Consider the following 20,791-nt stretch of genomic DNA (forward strand, 5'->3'; position numbering starts at 1 on the left):
CGTCCCCGCCCCCCCAGATCCTGGGAGCATCAGCAAGAAGCTCTCCCCAGGCCCAGCTTTGTACAGAGGCAGTGCTGTGTCAGGGGAAGCTGGCGGAAAAGCTCTGAAATTCCAGCTCCCCTGGCAGCGAGGGAGGGAAGGACTCGGGTCCCGGGCCATCCCCAGGCAGGTCAGAACCACTCGGGGGTCGGGGGTAGGCAGTGCTCGGCGCAGCATGCTGGGATGCTCCAGGGACCTGGGGGAGCGCGCCACGGGCCGTCCTGGGGGCAGGGTGCTGGGCCGCGGACGCGCTGCGGGGTGGCTGAGGCTCTGAGCTGGCCTCGTTTGGAAGGAGGGGTGGGGGTCACCGTGCCCCACTCTGGAGCCACCAGCTGCTTCCCACAGCAGCGAAGGGCCCCTGGGTGCCACGTGCGGGTGGAGAGGCCAGCTGGCCCGGGGGTGAAGGAGGGCCAGGCCGACATGGTGGAGAGACGGAGGGCCAGCTGGCTCAGAGGGGGCCGGGAGCCTCCGTTGCCCGGCCTGGCTTGGCACAGGCTGCCAGATGGGTGACTCAGGTGTGAGCTCAGCTCCCACCAGGTGCCCTTCGTGGCTCCGACACGCGGAGGCCAGGCCCTGCGGGCCAGGGGTGGGGGGTGTCAGCCCGCAGGGACAGACACATTGCTCACTCACCTTTCTAACCAGGCGAATTAACAACCACCAATGCTCAGCCCTAGATCAGTTCCTGGAGGACAGGTCCATCAATGGCTCCTCGCCAGGATAGGAGGGGTGGGGTCCCTAGCCTCTGTCTGCCAGAGCTGGGAATGGGCGTGTCACGGGGTCCTGGGGCGATGCTCGGGAACTGATCCCCAGGAAGCCAGGCAGGACTCTGGGGAGTCTCCTCTCTGGGAGCAGCCTGTCTGCAGGACACACAGCTCACCCGGCTTCCACCTTCCTGGGTCTGACCTCGGAGCATTCAGCCTCCTCTGCCCCTCCGTGCGCTTCCCACAGCGAGTCCGCCCAGGCGGGGTCCTGGGGCAGCCAGAGGGTCCTGCCCCCCAACTCCGCAGTCAGACGGGACTCTCAGCCAGCCAGTAAAACAGAGGTTTCTTAGATGACAGGAACATGGTCTAACACAGAGCTTGTAGGTGCAGAGAACAGGACCCCTCAGCCGGGTCCATTTTGGGGGGCAGTGAGCCAGACAACCACGTCTGCCCTTCACTCCATGTCCCCAGCCAGCCCCAAACTGAAACTCCCTGCAGCCCCTCCTCCTCTGGGCTTTCCCCTTTCCCGGGCCAGGAGGTCACCTGATTCCTTTGTTTTCCAACCCTTTAGCTCTCACCTTGCAGGGGGGAAGGGCCCAGGCCATCAGTCGCCAGGAAACAGGGTGTCGGCCATTCTCTGTGTCCAGACTCCTGCACACACCTGCCCTCTAGGGCTCTGCAATTATCATACACCCTTATCCCACCCCCTAGACACTTAAGAACTGCTTAGGGGAAACTGAGGCACCCCCACTCTATTCAGAGGAAACATTAAGAACAGTCCCACTTCATCACAGGGCGACAGAGGATGGATCGCTCCATGGTTACCTGCTCTGGTCATTCCAGCAGGGGCCCCTGGGATTGGCCACCAGGCTGGATGGACCTTTGATCTGACCTGATCTGGCCGTTCTTATGTTCTTCCCCAGTGCATTCTCAAGGATGATCCCAAAGCACTTTGCGAACATCAGTGAATGAACGGTGCCAGTAGCATCATTCCCATTGTACATGTGGGGAAACTGAGGCACAGAGCAACTAAACTACTTGCCCAAGATCACACAGCCAGGGATAGGACCCAGGAGCCTGACTACCCGCCCCTCCCCCATGCCCAGAGGCCGCTCTGCAGGCATCCTGCTTCGGCTTCCCCTCTTCAGGGCACCTTAAATCAATAGCTCCACCTGGGGCTCTTCTGTGGCCAATCATACCCCTCCCTGGGGGCTGGGTTTATTAACTGATAATACGCAGAGTCCCCAAACAATCCCTCGATGCCACATTCATCTCCAGCAGCCTGTGGGCACCCCAGGGCTCTGCCTCATCCCTGCCTGTCCCTATGGAGCTGTTGCTCCAATCCAGCCAGAGTCCTGTCCAGCCAGAACCCCCCACCCTGCCAGGGGTCCAAGCTTGCTCAGGAGAGGGCTCCATACTGTCCCGTGCTCATGCCGATGCCCAGACGCACCCCTGCTCTTCCAGCCTCAGGCCCCATCAAGAGGCTGCTAATGAGGCACAGATGGGCTGGAGAAGCTGCGTTTTAAAGAGCCCAGTTCACTCTGTGACACCCCATGTGCCCTAACCACTAGATCCCGCTCCCCTCCCAGAGCTGGGGAGAGAACCCAGGAGCCCTGTGTCATGGAGGGTGGGGGAATCCGGGCCCTGCACCCCTCTTCCTGGGATTCACTGAGACTCTCAGCCAGCCAGTAAAACAGAAGGTTTATTGGACAATAGGAACACAGTCTAAACCAGAGCTTGTGGGTACAACCAGGACCCCTCAGTCAAGTCCTTCTGGGGGGCAAGGAGCTTAGACCCCAGCCTTGGGGTTCCCTGCATTCCAGCACCAAACTGAGACCAAACCCCCTCCAGCAGGCTCTCTCCTCTGGCCTTTGTCCAGTTTCCGGGGCAGAGGTGTTACCTCCCCCTCCCCGGCTCAGGTGACAGGCTCTCAGGTCTCCCATCCCCAGTGAAACCCCCCTGCCACATTCCCAGGTCAACGCTCCCCCACCCTCCCTGCTGCGTCATATCCTGGCTTCCAGACTCCCTGTTCTAACCACTAGATCCTGCTCCCCTCCCAGACCTGGGGAGAGAACCCAGGAGTCCTGGCTCCCAGCCCCCCTGTTCTGACCACTAGATCCCGCTCACCTCCCAGAGCTGGGGTTAGAACCCAGGAGTCCTGGATCCCAGCCCCCCTGCTCTAACCACTGGACCCCACTCCCTCAGGTGGGAGGAAAGTCTCTTTCTAGGAGCTGCAGAGCAGGGCTGCCAGGTGGCTGACATGAGTGGCTGCCAGGTGGATGCCAGAGTTTCTGTCAGGGAGGGGGCCAATCCTGGTAGCTGAGACACACAGATTTGGAGGTGGGGGAGGGTCGGTCTCACCCCTAGCCATGCACCTCCCACTGGGACGCTCCACCCCCCACCTCCCCATGCATTCTGTTGCCAGTCCTGGGGATTTGCTCTCCCCTGACTGGAGTCAAGGGGAGTCCCCCTACTCCCAGCTGCCCGGAGTCTCTCTCCCTCGCTCCTCTCCTGGAAACCCAAGACGCCTCCTGTCCCTAGGGCTGCTCGCTGGCATCTCTGCACATCCATTAGTGGCAGGGCTGGCCAGGCCCGCGGGCTCCCTGCTCTCTTATTTATGAGTCTGCTTCACAAGAGCTAAATGGAAAGATGCCCCCCCCCCACGCTGCTTGACACCCCCGCCTGGGAGGCTGCTTTGTCTCACAACTGGGTCAATGCAGCAGGAGTGCTGAGAAGGACCCAGCCCTTGGGCTGGGCCGGGCAGGCGGGGCTGGGGAAGGAAAGCTGGGGGGTTTGCTCTGGATGTGGGGGACAGCGTGGGGAGCGGGGCCAGGGGGATGGAGGCAGTGGCTCAAACAATCCTGGAGCAAGGAGGCAAATCAGGCTGGTGCTGGCTCTGGGGTGGGGCATGTCCCTGGCATCGCTGGCCCCAGAGCCAGCTGAACGGGCAGGGGCAGTTCTGGACAGCCAGAGGCTTGGGGAGTGAGGCCAGGCCACCAGGGCTAATGGGACAGGTCCCAAAGGGATTGGGGCAGCTTGGAGGGCCACGAGGACACAGGGATTTGGGTTTGATGGGAAAGGCTCCCCCAGCATCACAGCACCCCCAGGCGTCGCACTGGGAGGGGAGGAGCCCCCCACAGCTCCACCCCCGGCAGCATTGGGGGTCCCTGGGAACGTCTCCCAGCCCAGCTTAGCAGGTGGAAGTGACGTGTCTGGGGGCTGAGCACGGGGCATCGCTGGGTGCCCTGCGGGGGGAATAGACAGTGCAGGATGGGGCATTGCTGGCTAGGGCTCTGCATGGGTGTGGTCCCCTAGCCATTGGGCTGTTCCCTGCTCCAAGCAAGGCCTGGCTGGGAGCTCACCTGGGACCGACCTAGATCTCGGCTTAGCTGAGGCTGTCTCTGCATGGCAGGCTCCTGGCAGCATCTCGGAGAGGTCCCTGGCTGGGCTAGGGGACCGTCTCTCTTCTCGATGGGGGCCAGGGGACAGCAGTTCTACCCCACCACCCAGGGCCCCTGGGGGAGACCAGACCGGAGGCTTTGTCTTGGCCCCACCCTTGCAGACCATGGGGGTCTAGGGGCTGGGTGCTCCCCTGCCCCTTGTGCGGTCTCCTGACCAGGCCCTGCAGCTGCCCAGGGCCTCTGACCTTTGTGATCCCAGAGCACACCTGGGGAGGGGTTAGTGACGGGGTTTGGGAGCAACCCAGTGGGGTGGGGGGAGCCTGGGCTACTCAGCCGGGAAAGGAGGGAGGCTCCAGCAGCGGGGCCGGGGGGAGTGGGAGGTAGAACAGGGGTGCAGGGGGCGTGGAGCATGTACTCCAGCGTCCAGCTGCGCGGCAGTGGGGTGGGTGAATCAGTGCACGCCTTGCGCCATCCCTGGCTCGGGGCTCAGCTGATTGCGGGCACAGGCCCTGGAGCAGGGGGAGCCCCAGAGCCCCTGGCCCCCCGGGGAGCGAGCCTCTGCTCTGGCTCTCTCGGTCCTTGAGCTAACATTGTGCCAGGCTGGGCCGCCTGAGGAGAGCCGAGTGGCTGGGCCCAGACTGGGGTGAGGAGGGAGCCACGGCCTTTGTGATGGCCACGCCCCCTCCCCCACGACGCCCCTGCCCCCTCCCGCGCCCCCTCCCCCACAATGCCACCACTACATCCCAGGCCCCTGCCCCATGGCACACCCGCACTCCATCCTCATGCGATGCCCCCGTCCCAGGCCCAGGCCCCTGCCCCGTCCCACGCGTCGCCCCCGCCCCATGCCACCCTCACACCCCACCCTCATGCGATGCCCCCGCCCTGTCCCACACGACGCCCCCGCCCCGTCCCACGCGACGCCCCCGCCCCATGGCACCCTCGCACCCCACCCTCATGCGATGCCCCCGCCCCGTCCCACGCGACGCCCCCGCCCCATGGCACCCTCGCACCCCACCCTCATGCGATGCCCCCGCCCCAGGCCCAGGCCCCCGCCCCGTCCCACATGACGCCCCCGCCCCGTGGCACCCTCGCATCCCACCCTCATGCGACACCCCCGCCCCGTCCCACAAGAGTCCCCGAGCTCAGGGCTGCTCATGCACCATTCCACAAGACGCTTGTGCACCATCCCGAGAGAAGCTCGTGTGCTGGCCGGGGAGCCGTCCCGTGGGAGCCCGTGGGCTGGGCTTCCTGCCTGTGTCCTGCGAGAGCCTGGAGCGGGGCTGGGCTGCTGAGCCAGGCGCCGGGTGAGGAGGCGGCCGGTGCGTCTCCTCCTGGGAAGCAGCTGCCTTGCATGTCTCTCTCCAATTCCAGCGTCTTCCTGCTCCACGAGGTAACGGGGGTCCCAGCGCGCGTGGGCCCAGGCGGCGTCCGGGTCGGCACCCTCGCCGTGCCGCGCCGCGTGTCTGTCGAGCAGGGCTGCGGGTGGAGGCTGCACCGTCGGCTGGGGGCAGGAGGAGGGAGTTGGACTGACCCTGAAAGAGGGTTCGGGCTGCAGACTCAGCTACTCGAGGCTTGGGCCGCCCCCCCCGCCCCCGGCAGGAGGCTACTGGGAGCCGGGCGGTGAGGGCCGAGGGGCTGGAGTTCGGGCACAGCATGGAGGTACGTGGGAGAGCTGGCTGCGGCACCAGCCAGGCCGACAGGACCAGCAGGGCAGGGGCCAGAGAAAGCAGCCGAGGGGCTGGCTGGGACTGAGGGCTCAGCCCCACGCGGAAGGGGAGCCTTCGCCCTCCAGCCCCGCGCCAGGCCCCTGGGCGCTCACCCCCTCATGCTTCCCACTGCACCAACTCCCCCAGGGGCTGGGGTAGCCCAGAGCCCCCCTGCACGCACTGCCGCCTACAGCACCCCCTGCTGGGACAGGCAGGGACTAGAGTAACTGGGCGCACCCCCCTATAGCCAGGGCACCTGCCCCGCCCTCTGCAGCGCCCCCTGCTGGGACAGGCTGGGTGTGCACCCTTCCCACCCGGTGAAGCTTTTTGGGTGGTGGGGGCCTCTCCTGCCCCCTGGTTTACGGTGTGTGCGTGGGGGGAGCTTGTCTGCGGCTTCTCCCACAGCCAAGGAATATTTCGTCCCTATTAAATGTGACTCAGCATCGGAACTGGGAGCAGGGTAAGCAGCCCCCTGGCTCTGAAGGGGGGAGGGCAAGAGATGAAATTGCCCCAGCCCCCCTCGGCGCCAGCCGCCCTGAGCAAACGGCCCCAGCGCCCCCCAGCCCTTTGGGGAGCAGGACACTGCTTCGCAAGCACCCCAGGGCCACGCACCAGCCCGGCAGGCAGACTGTCCCCATGGATAATGGGGTACAGGCCAGGGGGTTCGGGGTCACCCCACTGCAGCCAGGCGAGCACGGGGGAGGCCTGGCTCCGGGGCAGGTTCGGGGCTGGGGCAGTGAGTTCCCTCCCATGGGGCAGGGAGATGCCCTTGTCCTGTCCTGCTTGGGGGGGGGGGGTGGACCACGATGTACTGCCCTTCCCCCCCACAGTTAGTGTGAGCAGCTGGGGAGGGGAATCAGGGTGCGAGCTGCCGGACCCCCCCTTCGCTGGGCAGCAGAGCCCGCCCCCCAGGTGCTCCCCTCCCGGGGGCGGCCGCCCTCAGCCCCACCCAGCCGCTAATGGGGCGCCGGAGCCCCTCAGTGGCGCAGGGAGGGGCGGGGGAGGACGCGGCTGGGGGGGCAGGGGAGGGAGGAGGGAGCAGCGAGCGAGGGGTGGGGGGCGCGGAGCGGGCGCAGCCGGCGGAGGGGGGCGGCCACGCACCCGGGGAGCGGCCGGGCAGAGCCGAACTGCGGGCGCAGGGAGCGGGGGGCTCGGCTCGGGGCGGGGGGCTCGGCTCGGGCTCGCTGGCCCCGTCTATGTCTTTTTCTGACTCCAGCGCAACCTTCCTGCTGAACGAGGTAACGTGTCCCACCCCCCCCGTGACCCCGGGTCCCCCCCGCCCTTCTCCCCGGACCTGCCCCCCCGCCCTGTGCCCCCGGGTCCCCCCCGCCCTTCTCCCCGGACCTCCCCCCTCCGCCCTGTGCCTCCGGGTCTCCTCAGACTGGGGGAACCGGGGGAGGGATGGGGGGACAGGCGAATTGGGAGGGGGCTGTGGGGGACCAGGGGAAGCTGGGGGTGACAGACAATTGCTGTTGAGTGGGGGGTTGGGAGGGGAGACTTTTTGTGGTGGGGGGCAGGGTGGTGGAGCCCCCCGCATCTGGCTGGGGTTCAAGGTTCCTGCCCACCTTCCTCTCCCCGGCTGCCAGGGGTCACTTCTGGAGGGAGGGGGCATCTAGCTGGTGGGCCCAGACCCAGGAGTCTGGGGGTGCAAGGGGTGCTGCATGGCGGGGGGGGGGGTTCTCTCTCTTCTTCCACACCCCCTGCTTGCCCCCAGCGCCCAGGGGAGGTGCTGCTGTGGAGCTGTGTTCCCAGGGCTCACTGGGGGGGGGGCAATGGGCAAATCCCAGCCACGGGAACGCTGGGCTGGGCTGGGCCAGCCCCATCCACTCCCCTCACCCCCAGCACAAGGGCAGCCTGGCTGGAAAGGCCGGAGGCCGTGGGGTGCCCCATGGCGGGGGCTGTGTGCGGTGCCAGGGCAGGGTGGGGGGAAGGTCAGTGCAGGGCCCCGATGTTCTTTGTGCTGGGAGCTGGGTGGGGCCTGCCCAAGTGAGACCCACTGTCAGAGCCCCTCGCCCCCCGCTGCAGTGCCATGGAGGATGCCAGTCTGATGCAGCCCCCCCACTGGGGGCATGTGCCGGCCTCCTGGGTTGTGGGATACGGCAGGGCGGGGCTGGGCCGTGGGATTCCCGGTGCTTGTGCTTCCGGCTGGGTGGGTAAACAGGGTGTGGGCAAGGCCCAGGGCGTTTCTCTGGGGGTGGGGGGCTAATGGCGGCTCACTGAGAAGTGCAGAGTGTTCTCCGGGATGGAAGCCCTCACCCCATCATTTCCATCTCTCTGGTTTTCCCCTCCGCCCCCTTCCCTTCCCCTGGCCTGTGCAGAAATCTGCTGCTGGCTCGGAAATGGTAATTACCTTTCCATTTCCACGGAGAGAGCGGCTCAGGGGCTGGGAGCCTGGATCCTGGGACTAGGTCTGTGCACAGAGGGACACGGATCCTGGCACTAGTGCATGGGGGGACCGTGAATCTGTGCACAGGGGGACACAGATCCTGGCACTAGTGCACGGGGGGACCGTGAATCTGTGTACAGGGGGACACGGATCCTGGCACTAGTGCACAGGGGGACTGTGAATCTGTGCACAGAGGGACACGGATCCTGGCACTCGTGCATGGGGGGACTGTAAATCTGTGCACAGAGGGACATGGATCCTGGCACTCGTGCATGGGGGGACTGTGAATCTGTGCACAGAGGGACACGGATCCTGGCACTAGTGCACAGGGGGAACTGTAAATCTGTGCACAGAGGGACACGGATCCTGGCACTAGTGCACAGGGGGAACTGTGAATCTGTGCACAGAGGGACACGGATCCTGGCACTAGTGCATGGGGAGAACTGTGAATCTGTGCACAGAGGGACACGGATCCTGGCACTAGTGCATGGGGGGACTGTAAATCTGTGCACAGAGGGACATGGATCCTGGCACTCGTGCATGGGGGGACTGTGAATCTGTGCACAGAGGGACACGGATCCTGGCACTAGTGCACAGGGGGAACTGTAAATCTGTGCACAGAGGGACACGGATCCTGGCACTAGTGCATGGGGGGAACTGTGAATCTGTGCACAGAGGGACACGGATCCTGGCACTAGTGCACGGGGGGAACTGTGAATCTGTGCACAGAGGGACATGGATCCTGGCACTAGTGCACAGGGGGAACTGTAAATCTGTGCACAGAGGGACACGGATCCTGGCACTCGTGCATGGGGGGACTGTAAATCTGTGCACAGAGGGACACAGATCCTGGCACTAGTGCACAGGGGGACTGTGAATCTGTGCACAGAGGGACACGGATCCTGGCACTCGTGCACGGGGGGAACTGTGAATCTGTGCACAGAGGGACACGGATCCTGGCACTAGTGCACAGGGGGAACTGTAAATCTGTGCACAGAGGGACACGGATCCTGGCACTAGTGCATGGGGGGCCTGTGAATCTGTGCACAGGGGGACACGGATCCTGGCACTAGTGCACGGGGGGGACTGTGAATCTGTGCACAGAGGGACACGGATCCTGGCACTAGTGCATGGGGGGGTCTTTGCACAGAAGCATGTCCTTACTCCCCCCCCCACATTATATGGGTCACCCCTGCCCCTGGAGCCCCTTCTCTTTGCCCTCCTCTCTGTAGCCACAGTGGTGAACCTGCAGCCTCTCCCTCCCCTGCCTGTCTCTCCTCCTTCCCTGGCACCAGCTCTTTGTTCCCCTTCAGCTGCTCTCTGCCTCTCGCTCCTCCCTGCCACGCCCCCTCCCTCCCTGCTCCTGCTGTCCCCCCCCCCCCGCCACTACCAGCCCCATCAGGCAGGTGTAGCTGGGTCCCAGGACCTGCAGGCCCCCAGCCCCCCCAGCTGAGCCCTCCTGTCCCCAGCCCACAGGCAACTGCTGTTGTTTTGCCAGCCCGGCGGGAGCCAGAGCCCCTGGCTCCCCCCGCCCCGCCGAGCAGGGTGGGGCCAATACAGTTTGGGCCCGCCTGGGGGGTCCGTCCCACTCCTCCGCTCACTCCTGCTGCTCTCTGAGCCCCACACGCCCTGGGCTCCTCCATGTATGACGACTCCTGTATCCATGGCTTCGAGGACTCCGAGGTGGTGAGTGGGGGTGCCGGCTTTTTGGGGGGGGCTGGCAGGGAGCCCCTTCCCCGCAGGGCTGGGAGCGCAGGGGGTGCTGCTCTTGGTTGGGGACTCTGGGTTTCTGGCAGGCCTCCCCCCGCCCACCCTCCGGTTATTTATACAGCCCCATAGCCATGGTGGCATTTCCAGCCGCGCTCCCGTAAGGTGGCGAGATCGGGTGCGGGGGGCTGGTTGCTGAGCAACAGCTGGCACCCTGGGGGGGGGCTCAGAGTCCTGGATGGGCACCTATGTGTTGGCATGGGGTGGGGGTGCTGTGCTGGCAGGCGCGGGTGTTGCTGGTTACAGCCCCTCCCCCCCCGACATGGGGCAGGGGGTTTGTCTCTGCGCCTGGCAGGGGAGTGCCAGTTTTTTTGGGGGGGGGCTGTAAGCCATTAGAGATGCTCTTGGCTTTGTCGGAATGTCGCGGGCAGGGACGCTGGGGGGGGTGCCTGGCATAGGGGGTGCGCTGTGCCCTGAGCTGGGGGGAATGTCGCTCTGTGCAGAGAGGGGCTGCTCCACGACCCCAGTTAGGTCATAGCTCTGCAGAGCCCACGGCCGGCCTGAGCTGCAGGGTATGGGAGACCCCTGGCTGCGCCCGCCTGCAGAGGGCACCCTGGAGCCCACCCAGCCAGGCCATGGGGCTGCGCCCCCCTCGGGACAGAGCCACATGCCCTGCCCCCCACAGCTAGACCCCGGGGCTGCAGCACAGGGCCAAGGAAGGGGGTTGGGGATCGGGATCCCAGCGGGGCAGGGGAAGGCCAGGGTGTGGTGGGGATGTGGCAGGCAGGGGCAGAGGGGCACTGGGCAAGAGGGGAGACGGGTGGGGGGGCTAATGGGGGTGCTGGGACAAGCTGTGCCTATGGCAGTCAGGCTGAGCCTGGCTCACGCAGCTGGACAGGGGTGGCTGGAGTCGCTCCCGGGGAGGGGAAGCTGCTTTTCAGAAACAGAGCTGGGGACCTATAAATATTTCACTGCAGCTTCTGCTTTTGTTCTGGGGACGCAGCAGGAGCCGTTCATTTAACCAGGCGGCTCCCGCCGAGGGGGTGGGGGGCAGAGTACGCCCCCACTTCCAGCTCAGCCCAGCAGCCTCTGCACCTTCCCCTGCCTGGTGCACCCAGGGCACACCAGGGTTTATCCCCAGCAACGCTGCCTAGGCCAGGGGGTGGGAGGGGTTGGGCAGGGCTGGGAACTTGTGGGGTTCACGGCGGGAGCTCAGCACTGGGGTAACACAGGGCCAGGGGTTCACGAGGCATGGGGGGGGAGCTCCAGGGGACGGGGGGGGGAAAGCTGGGGGGGCTGGATACTGTTGGGAAGTGGCAGGGCCAGGGAAGCCAGGGGCGCCGGGGGCATGGGGGAGGCCGGGCAGGGGGCAGGGCAGGGGGCTGTGGGGAGTGGGGCAGGCTGTCCCGCGCTAGCCATGGCTGGTGAATGGGGCTGGAGTGACTCGGCAGCAGGTAGCTGGGTCGTGCTCGGTGCTGCCCGGGGGATCGGGTGCCCACCTCAGGCACATCTGCTTGGCTCTGAGGTGCGTGGGCTGGCGCCAGGGGGCCGGATAATCAGATGAAACAACAAACCCGCCCCCCTGTGAGGCTGCTGCTGCCCGGCATTTCCCAGGGTCTGCGGTGCCACGGAGCCCTGGGCACGGGCCGTGAGGAGCGTGGGTGACATGGGACCTGGCAGGTCCTCTGGGTCTGTGTCCCCAGCTTGCAAAGGGTTAAAGGTCACTGCAGGGTCAGTATTTCCGGGGGGGGGGGCACACTCAGCTGGGAAAGGAAGGGAAGGTGTCTCTGGCTGGCATGGGGGGGCCGCCCCACCTCTGGTCCCTCGTCTGACGCCCTGTCCTGCTCAGACCCTGCCCTCTGGCCCAGCAGGCTGTGAAAGATGGTGAGGTCTCCCCCCCCAGTCATTATCCTCTCCCTCCCATGCAGAGCCAGAGAGTTCATAGAGCTCAGGCTCAGGGGGCAGGGCTCCTGCACTGAATAATGGGGTTGAACAGCGGGGTAGAAATACATCGGGGCTGGAGTGAGTTTCACCCCACAGCCTCTCCCTGGGACCGGGGCGTTCACAGGGCTGCCTGGAGGAACTCAAACCCAAAATTGCAGAACTGCGAACGACGGTAACCGATCGCTGAAATCTGCCTCCGCCCCAGGCGAGGACTGGAGGGGAGCAAATCCAACGCTGACTTGTAAAAGGGGCTCCCGAGGGGATCCCGGCAATGACAAGCCAGTGAGTCGAACTTCAGTCCCAGGCAAACTGGTAGGAACGATCAGCCACAGAGATGGGGACGAGCCAACCCGGCTTGTGTCACGGGAAATCGCGCCTCACCGATCTATTACAATTCTTTGAGGGAGTTGACAAGCATGTGGACAAGGGGGATCCAGTCAGCTAGCGCATCTGGATTTTCAGACTGACTTTGACGAGGTCCCTCATTCAAAGGCTCTGAAGGAAACTACGTAGCTATGGGATGCGAGGGAAGGTCCTCTCCTGGGTCACTAACTGGTGGAAGGGTAGGAATAGGCCAGTGGGAACCCCAGGAGTCTGTACGGGGCCTAGGGCTGTTCAACACCTTCATTAATGATCTGGGGCAAGGGGTACACTGGGACGATGGTTAAGCCCAAAGCAGGCTGTGAAGAGCTACACAGGGACCGCCCAAAACGGGGTGACAGGGCAAGGAAATGGCCGCTGGAATTCGGTGCTGGGCCACACAAAGTAACTTGCACTGGAAGAGAGAATCCCACTACACACAGTGACGGGGTCTAACGTCGCTGCAGAACGAGAGCTTGGAGTCACCTAAACTTCCGCTCAATGGGCAGGGCGGCAACCCCTGTCCCCCCAGGCCCCCGCCCCAGCCAGCCGGTACCTCTGGGATCTGCTGTCATGTTTGTTCATTCGCTCCCCCGCTCCCTGTAGGCCTGGCAGGCGGGGAGCGAGGGGAGCTGGCAGCCACAGCGGCTCAGTGTTTACCCCAGGCGGGTGCTGGCACGCCCTCCACTCGCTGGCATGGCCCTGCCGCTGACTTCACCCTCCCGGGGGGCGGGGAGAGGCTGAAGCCTGGGATTTGCTCCCTCTGCCATCTGGGGATGGAGCCCGGGCCAGGCGCAGAGGAGACGCCCCGCAGGGTGGGGAGGGGGGATAAGGGACCATTTCTCCGCCCTGCCCCGGGGCTGCACCTGGCCCAGGCTGCTCTCCGTGAGCAGGGCTGGGGGAGGGCAGGAGCCTGAGCTGGGGGGGGCACAGCAGGGCTGTCTGATGCCACCAGCTGCTTTGTGCCTGCTGCCTCTTAAAGAGACACGCCCGGCCCTGGGGTGGCTGGCCCGGGGATCCCCCTACGCCACGCTCCCCATCCCCCAGTGCAGACACACCAGCCCCCCGCGGCCCCCCACATTTCCCCTGTCTGGTGCAGGGCTGGTGCAGAAAGTGACTTGTACCAGAGCATCTGACCATTGCCTGGGGGCATCCGCTGCTACAAGCCGCATTTCACACTAGCTGCTCCACTGGAGGGGGGGGGGCAGCTTCATGGTGTTATTTTTAATCACCTGAGGGGCTGTCAGCAGCACCCACTGCCCTGGGATATGCCAGGGTGGCTCCGGGGGAGTCAGGGCTCTCTGCGGGAGCACAGATCTGGGTGGACGCTGAGAGGTGGGGGAGGCGTCTGGGCGCAGGGCTATCGCCTCGCTGTGCCGGGGAGCTCCCTGTCCTGCCACGATGGCACTCAGGCTCCCCTGCCCTGCAGGGCTCAGCCGATTCCTACACCAGCCGGCCGTCCCTGGACTCAGACGTGTCCCTGGAGGAGGAGCGCGAGACGGCCCAGCGCGAGGTGGAGAACCAGGCACAACACCAGCTGGAGAGGGCCAAGGTAGCCAGGCAGGGGCCAAGCCAGCCAGGCAGGGGCCAAGCTGGGGGCAGCCCTGGCTCTGCACGGGAGGGGCGCTGCTGGCTGTGCCGGACCACGAACCTGGGGCCCTCTAGGCTCTTCCTCACAGCCTGCTCCAGTAGCAGTCGAGGGTCTTGGACACACGCAGCTGGGCAGCTTTGCTGCCAGCCACTAGGGGGCAGCGGTGAACACACACAAACACGTGTGCACACGCTTAGCCAGATGACGGAGTATCACAGAGGTGAGGGTCCCGGAGTCCGGCCCCTCTCCCCTTGGCCCATCCAGCGTGGCATCCTCTCCTTCCCACTGCCCAGGGGCAGGCCAGGGGCCCCATCTAGCCTGGCCTCCTGCAGTTGCCCTTGCCTGGGGGTCAGAGGGAAGCGGGATCCCTCGTGGCCCTGGGGCCATGGTGTGATGCTGGCCGGCTCCTGGCCGCAGATGGCACGGTGTGTGTGTGTGGGGGGGGCATGGACGTCCAGCTGCCCAGTACTGACCCCCGCCCCTCTGCTCTCCCCCAGCACAAGCCGGTAGCGTTTGCCGTACGCACAAATGTCAGCTACTGCGGAGCCCTGGATGAGGAGTGTCCCGTGCAGGGCTCCGCCATCAACTTCGAAGCCAAAGACTTCCTGCACATCAAGGAGGTGAGTATGGAGTTGGGCTAGAGGGGGAGGGGCTGGGAGCCAGGACGCCTGGGTTCTGATGCTGGCTTTGCCACCAGCTCCCTCAGGGCTGGGCCCAGGGCCAGCTACTATGTCCCAGGGCAGGGGGCTTGGTCTTGCCCCCGCTCCCCCGTAACAGCTCCTGCGGGTGTCTCCCCAGAAATACAGCAATGACTGGTGGATCGGGCGGCTAGTGAAGGAGGGGGGGGACGTCGCTTTCATCCCCAGTCCCCAGCGGCTGGAGGCCATACGGCTGAAGCAGGAGCAGAAAGCCAGGTAAAGGGGCCAGCGGGGGGGATTCTATGGGCCTTTCCCCCTCCCCGGCAGCCTGGCCCCCTCTAGCCACCAGCAGAACGGCCACCGTGCACCGTCAGCCCCAGAGCTCTGCTGTTGAGCTAAAGGGCAGCTCCCTTAGCAGGCAGCAGTAGCAGGCTGTTACCCTGTGTCGGGACTAGCCGTGGGGGCGGGCATGGCACACGGTGCTCACTGTGTGGGCATATTACACACACAGCTCCCGGTGGATACCCCTCTTCTGGGGCTTTACCCCCCTCTTGGGGCTTTACCCCCTCCCCCTCCCGGGGCTTCCCCTCTACTCACTGTGGCTTCTCCCCAGGAGATCTGGCAACGCCTCCGGCCTCGGGGACCCCAGCAAGCGGCGATCGCCTCCCCCGTCCTTAGGTAACGGCTGCAGCGCAGGCCGGTGGGCAGGTCCCATGCACAGCCCCTGCCCCTCAGCACAATCTCCCAACCCCCTCCCTTCCCACTCAGCTCCAGCTCCCCCACCGCTGCACACAGCCCACCCCCCAGCCTGCCCTCCCCCCTCACGCACTCACCACCCAGCTCCAAGTGGGAGGTGTGGGGGGACATAGGCCAGGCTGGAGGGGCCCTACGGGCTGATCCCTCCTCCCCTGTGAACTCACCCCCTGGGGCGGCCGAGGGGCCAGCGCCAGGAGCCCAACCCTGCCAGCTGCCACGCCCCCTAGATCCCCTCTAGGGCGAGGCGCTGGCTTCACCCGCGCTGTGGCCCTGCCCTGGTTGCACCCTGGGCAGCCCCCGCCAGCGGGGATCACGGGCTGGGTCCTGCAGGGATAGGCGCGAAGTGGGGAGTTGCCACTCAGCTCACCGAGGGAGAGGGCTGAACACAAAGCTGGCCAGGCGAGCTAGTGACCCTGGGGGACCTGTGCTCAGGATTGCGGCCTGACCCCCTGCAGTCAGGGGGATTCCGGGTTGACCCCGCTGTCCCCACACTCAGTCTCCCCCAGCCCCTCGCTCTCTGCGGCTCCCACTTTGCTTTCACCAACCCTGTTTCTTCTTTCCTTTCCAAAAAGCTAAACAGAAGCAAAAGCAGGTGAGTGGTCAGGGCAGGTTTTGCCTGGTTGCCAGCAGCGGGCAGCGGGCGCTCTGCACACACCCTGCAGGCTCAGAGTGGGTGCTGACGTGGGGGACACCTGAAATGAATGCAGCCACTTCTGGGGCAGAGCACGCCAGAGGGGAAGGAGAGATCCCTATGCTCAACTCAGGCCGCAGGGTGGGGTTAGGGAGGCCCAGCCTCAGTGGCCTGTAGGGGCGCGGATTTGGCCAGGACACCTGGGTTCTCTGGGGATCTTTGATGAACACCAGCCGGTTGGTTCTAAGGCCCCTCCAAAACTGGCCATCCAGTGTCCCTCTGTCTTTGCCTCCGGGCCTGTTTCCCCCTGCCCCCAGGGGCCCTCACCTGCCCCCAACCCCTCTCTCTCGTAGGTGGAGCACATCCCGCCCTACGACGTGGTTCCCTCCATGAGACCTGTGGTGCTGGTGGGCCCCTCCCTGAAAGGATATGAGGTAGGAGGGGCGTGGGTGGAGCCTCACCGGGGATTCCCCAGCAATGGCCCCGCCCCCGGCCCAGCAGGTGCTGGAAAGGGCAGAGGTTGTCTGGCAAAGGGGAACATGGGCTGAGAACTAGGTGAGATTGGGGGGCCCCCGCAGGGGAACCAGGAGCCCCATTGTTTGGGGGGAGCCCTGCTGCTCAGGAAAGGGGAGACGCCCCATCGCTGGGGGGAGGCAGAAGGAAGGAGAGGAGCCCCCATTGCCTGGGGGCGGGCAGGGCCCAGGCAATAAGCTGCAGGGACCCCTCTGACCGCGCCGAGGTCTCCATGCGGCAAGGAGGCCTCCCAGGCACCCCCCTTACGCCATGCTCAGCTCCTGGCACAGCGCCCCTGCTCCCAAAGCCCAGGCCCCGCCATTCAGCTAAGGGAGAGTCCCTGCCCGCTGTCGGCAGGAGAGGAGCTTTGACACACAGCGGAGCAGTTCAGACCCCGTCCAGCAGTGTCGCCCCCGGACACGCCTGGATGCACACACAGGCCCAGTGGCTCTGTCCTTCTCTGCACCTGCCCTCGGCTGGGCTCGTCCCTCCGCACCCTCCCCGGAGCCCTGCTGCCCACCATTGCTGGCCCACGTGACCGCGGCGAGCAGATGGCACGGCCGCAGCACCCTGGCACAGCCGCCATCTCCCTCCTGTCCCAGCCGGCACATCCTTCCCTGGTGCCATCTGCTGCCCGGCCGTGCCCGTGCGGGAGGAAGGGCTGGCACGGGACTTGCCCTGCGCTGACCCCCAGCCCCCGGGGAGGGGCACGACCCCTCTATGGGCTGGAGCACCAGGCTGGTGTAGGGAACCCGCTGTACCCCTGGGTCTGGCTGACCGCGCTGGGTCTTTCTGCCCCCCAGGTGACGGACATGATGCAGAAAGCGCTCTTCGACTTCCTCAAGCACAGGTTCGATGGCAGGTGAGCTCCCCGCCCACACACCCCCCGTCTGAGGTGTCCGTCCCCCTACCCCTAAGCCATGGGGGCTCGACTCCCCCTCGGGGCAGCCCTGAGCCCAGCTGGCCCTGGGGGGGTGTGGGCCAGAGCTGCCCTGGCCCCCAGGGGACGGCCCTGCCCTGCCTGTCACCCTCTCCCCCTCGTCAGGATCTCCATCACCCGCGTCACCGCCGACCTGTCCCTCGCCAAGCGCTCCGTCCTCAACAACCCGGGCAAGCGCGCCATCATTGAGCGCTCTGCCACCCGCTCCAGCATCGGTGAGTCGGGCGCGGGCAGGGGGCTGTGGGCAGAGCTGGGGTAGCCACCCCCCCACACACACACACCTGGGGGGCTGGCGGAGAGGCAGCAGCCTGCCCCAGGGGCCCCCAGCCAGGTCAGACTGGAGGCTTCCAGACGCAATGCCCCGGCTCCCTGAGCGAAGGACACGGCTCACCCCCACCTCCGTCGGACGCCCCGGGACCCGGCGTCTGGGGGGCAGAGATTGGCTACGGGCTGCTTGGGCCAGGACAGGCCCCTCTGGGACCCAGAGCTCAAAACCCCTCCCCAGCTGCGCCACACGGCTCCCCTATGCTGCGGGGGGCCACGCCGGGGCAGGAGGGGGCGGGGAGCCGCCGGCAAGGCAGAGGGAGGCGGGAGGGAAGGGTGCTAGCCTGGCAGGGCTGGGGGGGTTCACGCTCTCTCCCCCCACCCCCCAGCCGAGGTGCAGAGCGAGATCGAGCGCATCTTCGAGCTGGCCAAGGCCCTGCAACTGGTGGTGCTGGACGCCGACACCATCAACCACCCGGCCCAGCTGGCCAAGACTTCGCTGGCCCCCATCGTGGTCTACGTCAAGGTGACCTCGCCCAAGGTGAGTGGGGGTGGGGGAGCCCCTAGGGGCCGGGCTGCACCATCAGGGCCATGCTGGGTTTGGGGGGGGTCGTACTGAGCCCCTGCAGCACAGCACAGCAGCCCCCCCCGGGCCTTTCTTTAGTGAGCTCCCATCCACGCCTGAAGGGGGGGCTCCCCAGGGGGAGCGGGGGGCTCTGCCTGGCCCAGGGGATGGTGACAGTCCCACTCTCCCCGGCAGGTGCTGCAGCGGCTGATCAAATCCCGGGGCAAGTCGCAGGTGAAGCACCTCAATGTGCAGATGATGGCAGCGGACAAGCTGATGCAGTGCCCGCCGGTGAGTGCAGGGCTGGAAGTGGGCCCCCCCCCGCCCCCCCACACTCACAGCCCTGGCTGGGCCGTGCAGCCAGGTTGAGCCTGGTGTTCCCATGCAGGGCCCCAGGGCACGGCGGCTGCCAGCCAGCCTGCTCCAGGCCCCCCTCCCAGCCCAGCCTGCCCCCTGAGCAGGCCCTTTCCTGACCCCCAGGAGCTCTTCGACGTGATCCTGGACGAGAACCAGCTGGAGGATGCCTGTGAGCACCTGGCCGAGTACCTGGAGGTATACTGGGGAGCCACACACCACCCGCGGGGCAGCCAGCCCCTCCTCACGCCGCCCGCCGCCATCCCGGGCCTGCAGGTACCAGGGCTCTGGGTTGGCACCGGCACCACACACAGGCTCTGCCCAGAGCCCGGCCCGCAGCACCCTGCCTCCAGCCAGCCTCCCCTGGCTCTGGCACCCCCGTCCCTGTCCTCAGGCGGGGGCCACGTCCCTTCCTGCCAGCTGCTGCCCCACATCCCAGAGGTGGCTGTACCTTGTTGAGCGAGGGACAACGGCACAGCCCCCCTCCCAGAGCTCTCTGCCTGTGGCTAAGGGGGCCGGGACAGTGCTGGGTGCAGTCCACCTGGCCCCCTAGAACGCCTTGCCATGCTGCACCCCCCTCTGCACTGCTCCCTGAAACTCAGGACCCCCAGGGGCTGACAGGGCTCCCACTGCCCCCCCGAGGTGAGACAAGCCCTCCCCCCCCCAAGCTGTTTGGCAAGGGGAGCCCCGCAACAGCCTGGAGCCCCCTGCACTCTGAAAGGGGGCCGTGACCTTGCGTCTCTGCCCCCCAGAACCAGCAGCTGCTGGGGGAGCGGGGTGGCGAGCACTCCCCCCGAGAGCACGGCCCCCTGATGCACTCGGACGAGGCGAGCGAGACCTCCCACAAGCCCTGGGTGGCCACCTCGCCGCGCAGCTCCCAGCACCTGGAGGACGAGTACCCGGATGCCTACCGGCACCACAGCGACCTGCACAGCGCCAACGGGCACGACTCGCAGGACCGGCTCCTGCAGCGCGAGGCCGAGCAGAACCACAACGCCAGGCCCTGGCAACGCACCAGACCCTGGGCCAAGGACAGCTACTGACGGGCACTGCCCTGGGCTCACCCGCCGGCTGCACTGGGCTCAGCGAGCCACGGCCCCGCCCCACCCCTCCCCACTGTCAGACCAGCCCCCTGAGCCCACAGAGCCTGGCCTCCTGGCCCCAGCACTGGCTGACCTGCCCCAGTCTGCCCCCAAACACAGCCCCCCTTGCCCAGCATGCAGCCCCGCAGGTAGCTGGTGTACCCACCTGACCTACTGGGGGAAGGAAAAGCCATCTGTCCTCAGGCCCCCGGCTAGGCACTGCTCAGACAATCTCCCTGGAGGGAAACCCCACAGACCCCTGCCAGGGCGCTGTTCCCATCCTGTCCAGCTGTGAAAGGAGAGGGCTGGGAGCCAGGCACCTGGGTTCTATGCCCTGGCTGAGCCTGGGCCAGTCAGGCCCCTGCTTCAGGCCTCAGTTTCCCTGGCTGAAGCTGTGGAGCTGGCAGCGCTTGCTCCAAGCCCCTGCGGCCCCCTTACCCTCTGCCACGAGGCTGGGCTCCCTGGAGCAGGGCCTGGCAGTCCAGCGAACAGGGCACAATTTGCTAAGTGCAAAACCCGCAGGGGAGGATGAACAGCCTGGACCCTGCCCCCCTCCCCTCTTTCAGTGGGGCTCAACCCTGATTCCCCCTCAGCCTGCCCCCCACATCCACCGGGCTTGGCCCCACCGCCCGCACCCCGTAACCACTAGCCCCCAGCCACGGCCCAGAGAGGCCCATGCTGCACTCCGCCGCCCTCCACTGGATGGACTGGGAACGGTGTGCCTGAGGGGGGCATAGGTGCTACCCACTAGCGGCAGAGGGAGATGCCCCCCGGCTGGGGCCGTGGGGGCTGTGCTACGGGGGCAGCTGAGGCTAGCCCGGGGGGGCCGGGAAGCGCGGAGCCGCCACGGGTTTGTTACAGCTTGTGTAGAGGAAGCACTTACTGCCCTGGCACCTGGAGCCTGTTTAACAAAGAAGCGTTTGCAGTTTAGAGACTGTGTTTGTGTGTCGCCAGCCGGGGCCGGACATCAGAACCCCCGTCCTGCGCTCACCAAGGGGGTGGGGGACAAGGGGCCGGAACCCCCGTCCTGCGCTCACCAAGGGGGTGGGGGACAAGGGGCCGGAACCCCCGTCCTGCGCTCACCAAGGGGGTGGGGGGCAGGGGGCCGGAACCCCCGGCCTGCGCTCACCAAGGGGGTGGGGGGCAGGGGGCCGGAACCCCCGGCCTGCGCTCACCAAGGGGGTGGGGGACAAGGGGCCGGAACCCCCGGCCT

The 20,791-nt window shown here is 66.2% G+C and overlaps 1 protein-coding gene across 3 annotated transcripts; it reads left to right on the forward strand.

The window, feature by feature from the left end:
• The first annotated feature begins 6,987 nt into the window (after positions 1-6,987).
• CACNB3 (calcium voltage-gated channel auxiliary subunit beta 3) lies at positions 6,988-20,508 on the forward strand. Of its 3 annotated transcripts, none has more exons than XM_084609961.1 (13): positions 6,988-7,085; positions 13,674-13,796; positions 14,333-14,455; positions 14,634-14,749; positions 15,087-15,151; positions 15,802-15,821; positions 16,214-16,294; positions 17,177-17,235; positions 17,419-17,528; positions 17,967-18,118; positions 18,338-18,433; positions 18,623-18,772; positions 19,249-20,508. In XM_084609961.1, the coding sequence occupies exons 1-13, from the start codon at positions 7,044-7,046 to the stop codon at positions 19,537-19,539; spliced, it is 1,428 nt and encodes a 475-aa protein (XP_084466087.1). In that variant the 5' UTR covers positions 6,988-7,043; the 3' UTR covers positions 19,540-20,508. The 3 variants fall into 3 exon arrangements, with proteins under 3 accessions (XP_084466087.1, XP_084466088.1, XP_084466086.1); XM_084609960.1 differs by lacking the exon at positions 6,988-7,085 and adding an exon at positions 9,642-9,919; XM_084609962.1 differs by lacking the exons at positions 6,988-7,085; positions 13,674-13,796 and adding an exon at positions 9,641-9,919.
• The last annotated feature ends 283 nt before the right edge of the window (positions 20,509-20,791 follow it).

This window comes from Lepidochelys olivacea (genome assembly GCF_965140295.1).
Source record: "Lepidochelys olivacea isolate rLepOli2 genome assembly, chromosome: 20".
NCBI classification, from domain to species: domain Eukaryota; kingdom Metazoa; phylum Chordata; order Testudines; family Cheloniidae; genus Lepidochelys; species Lepidochelys olivacea.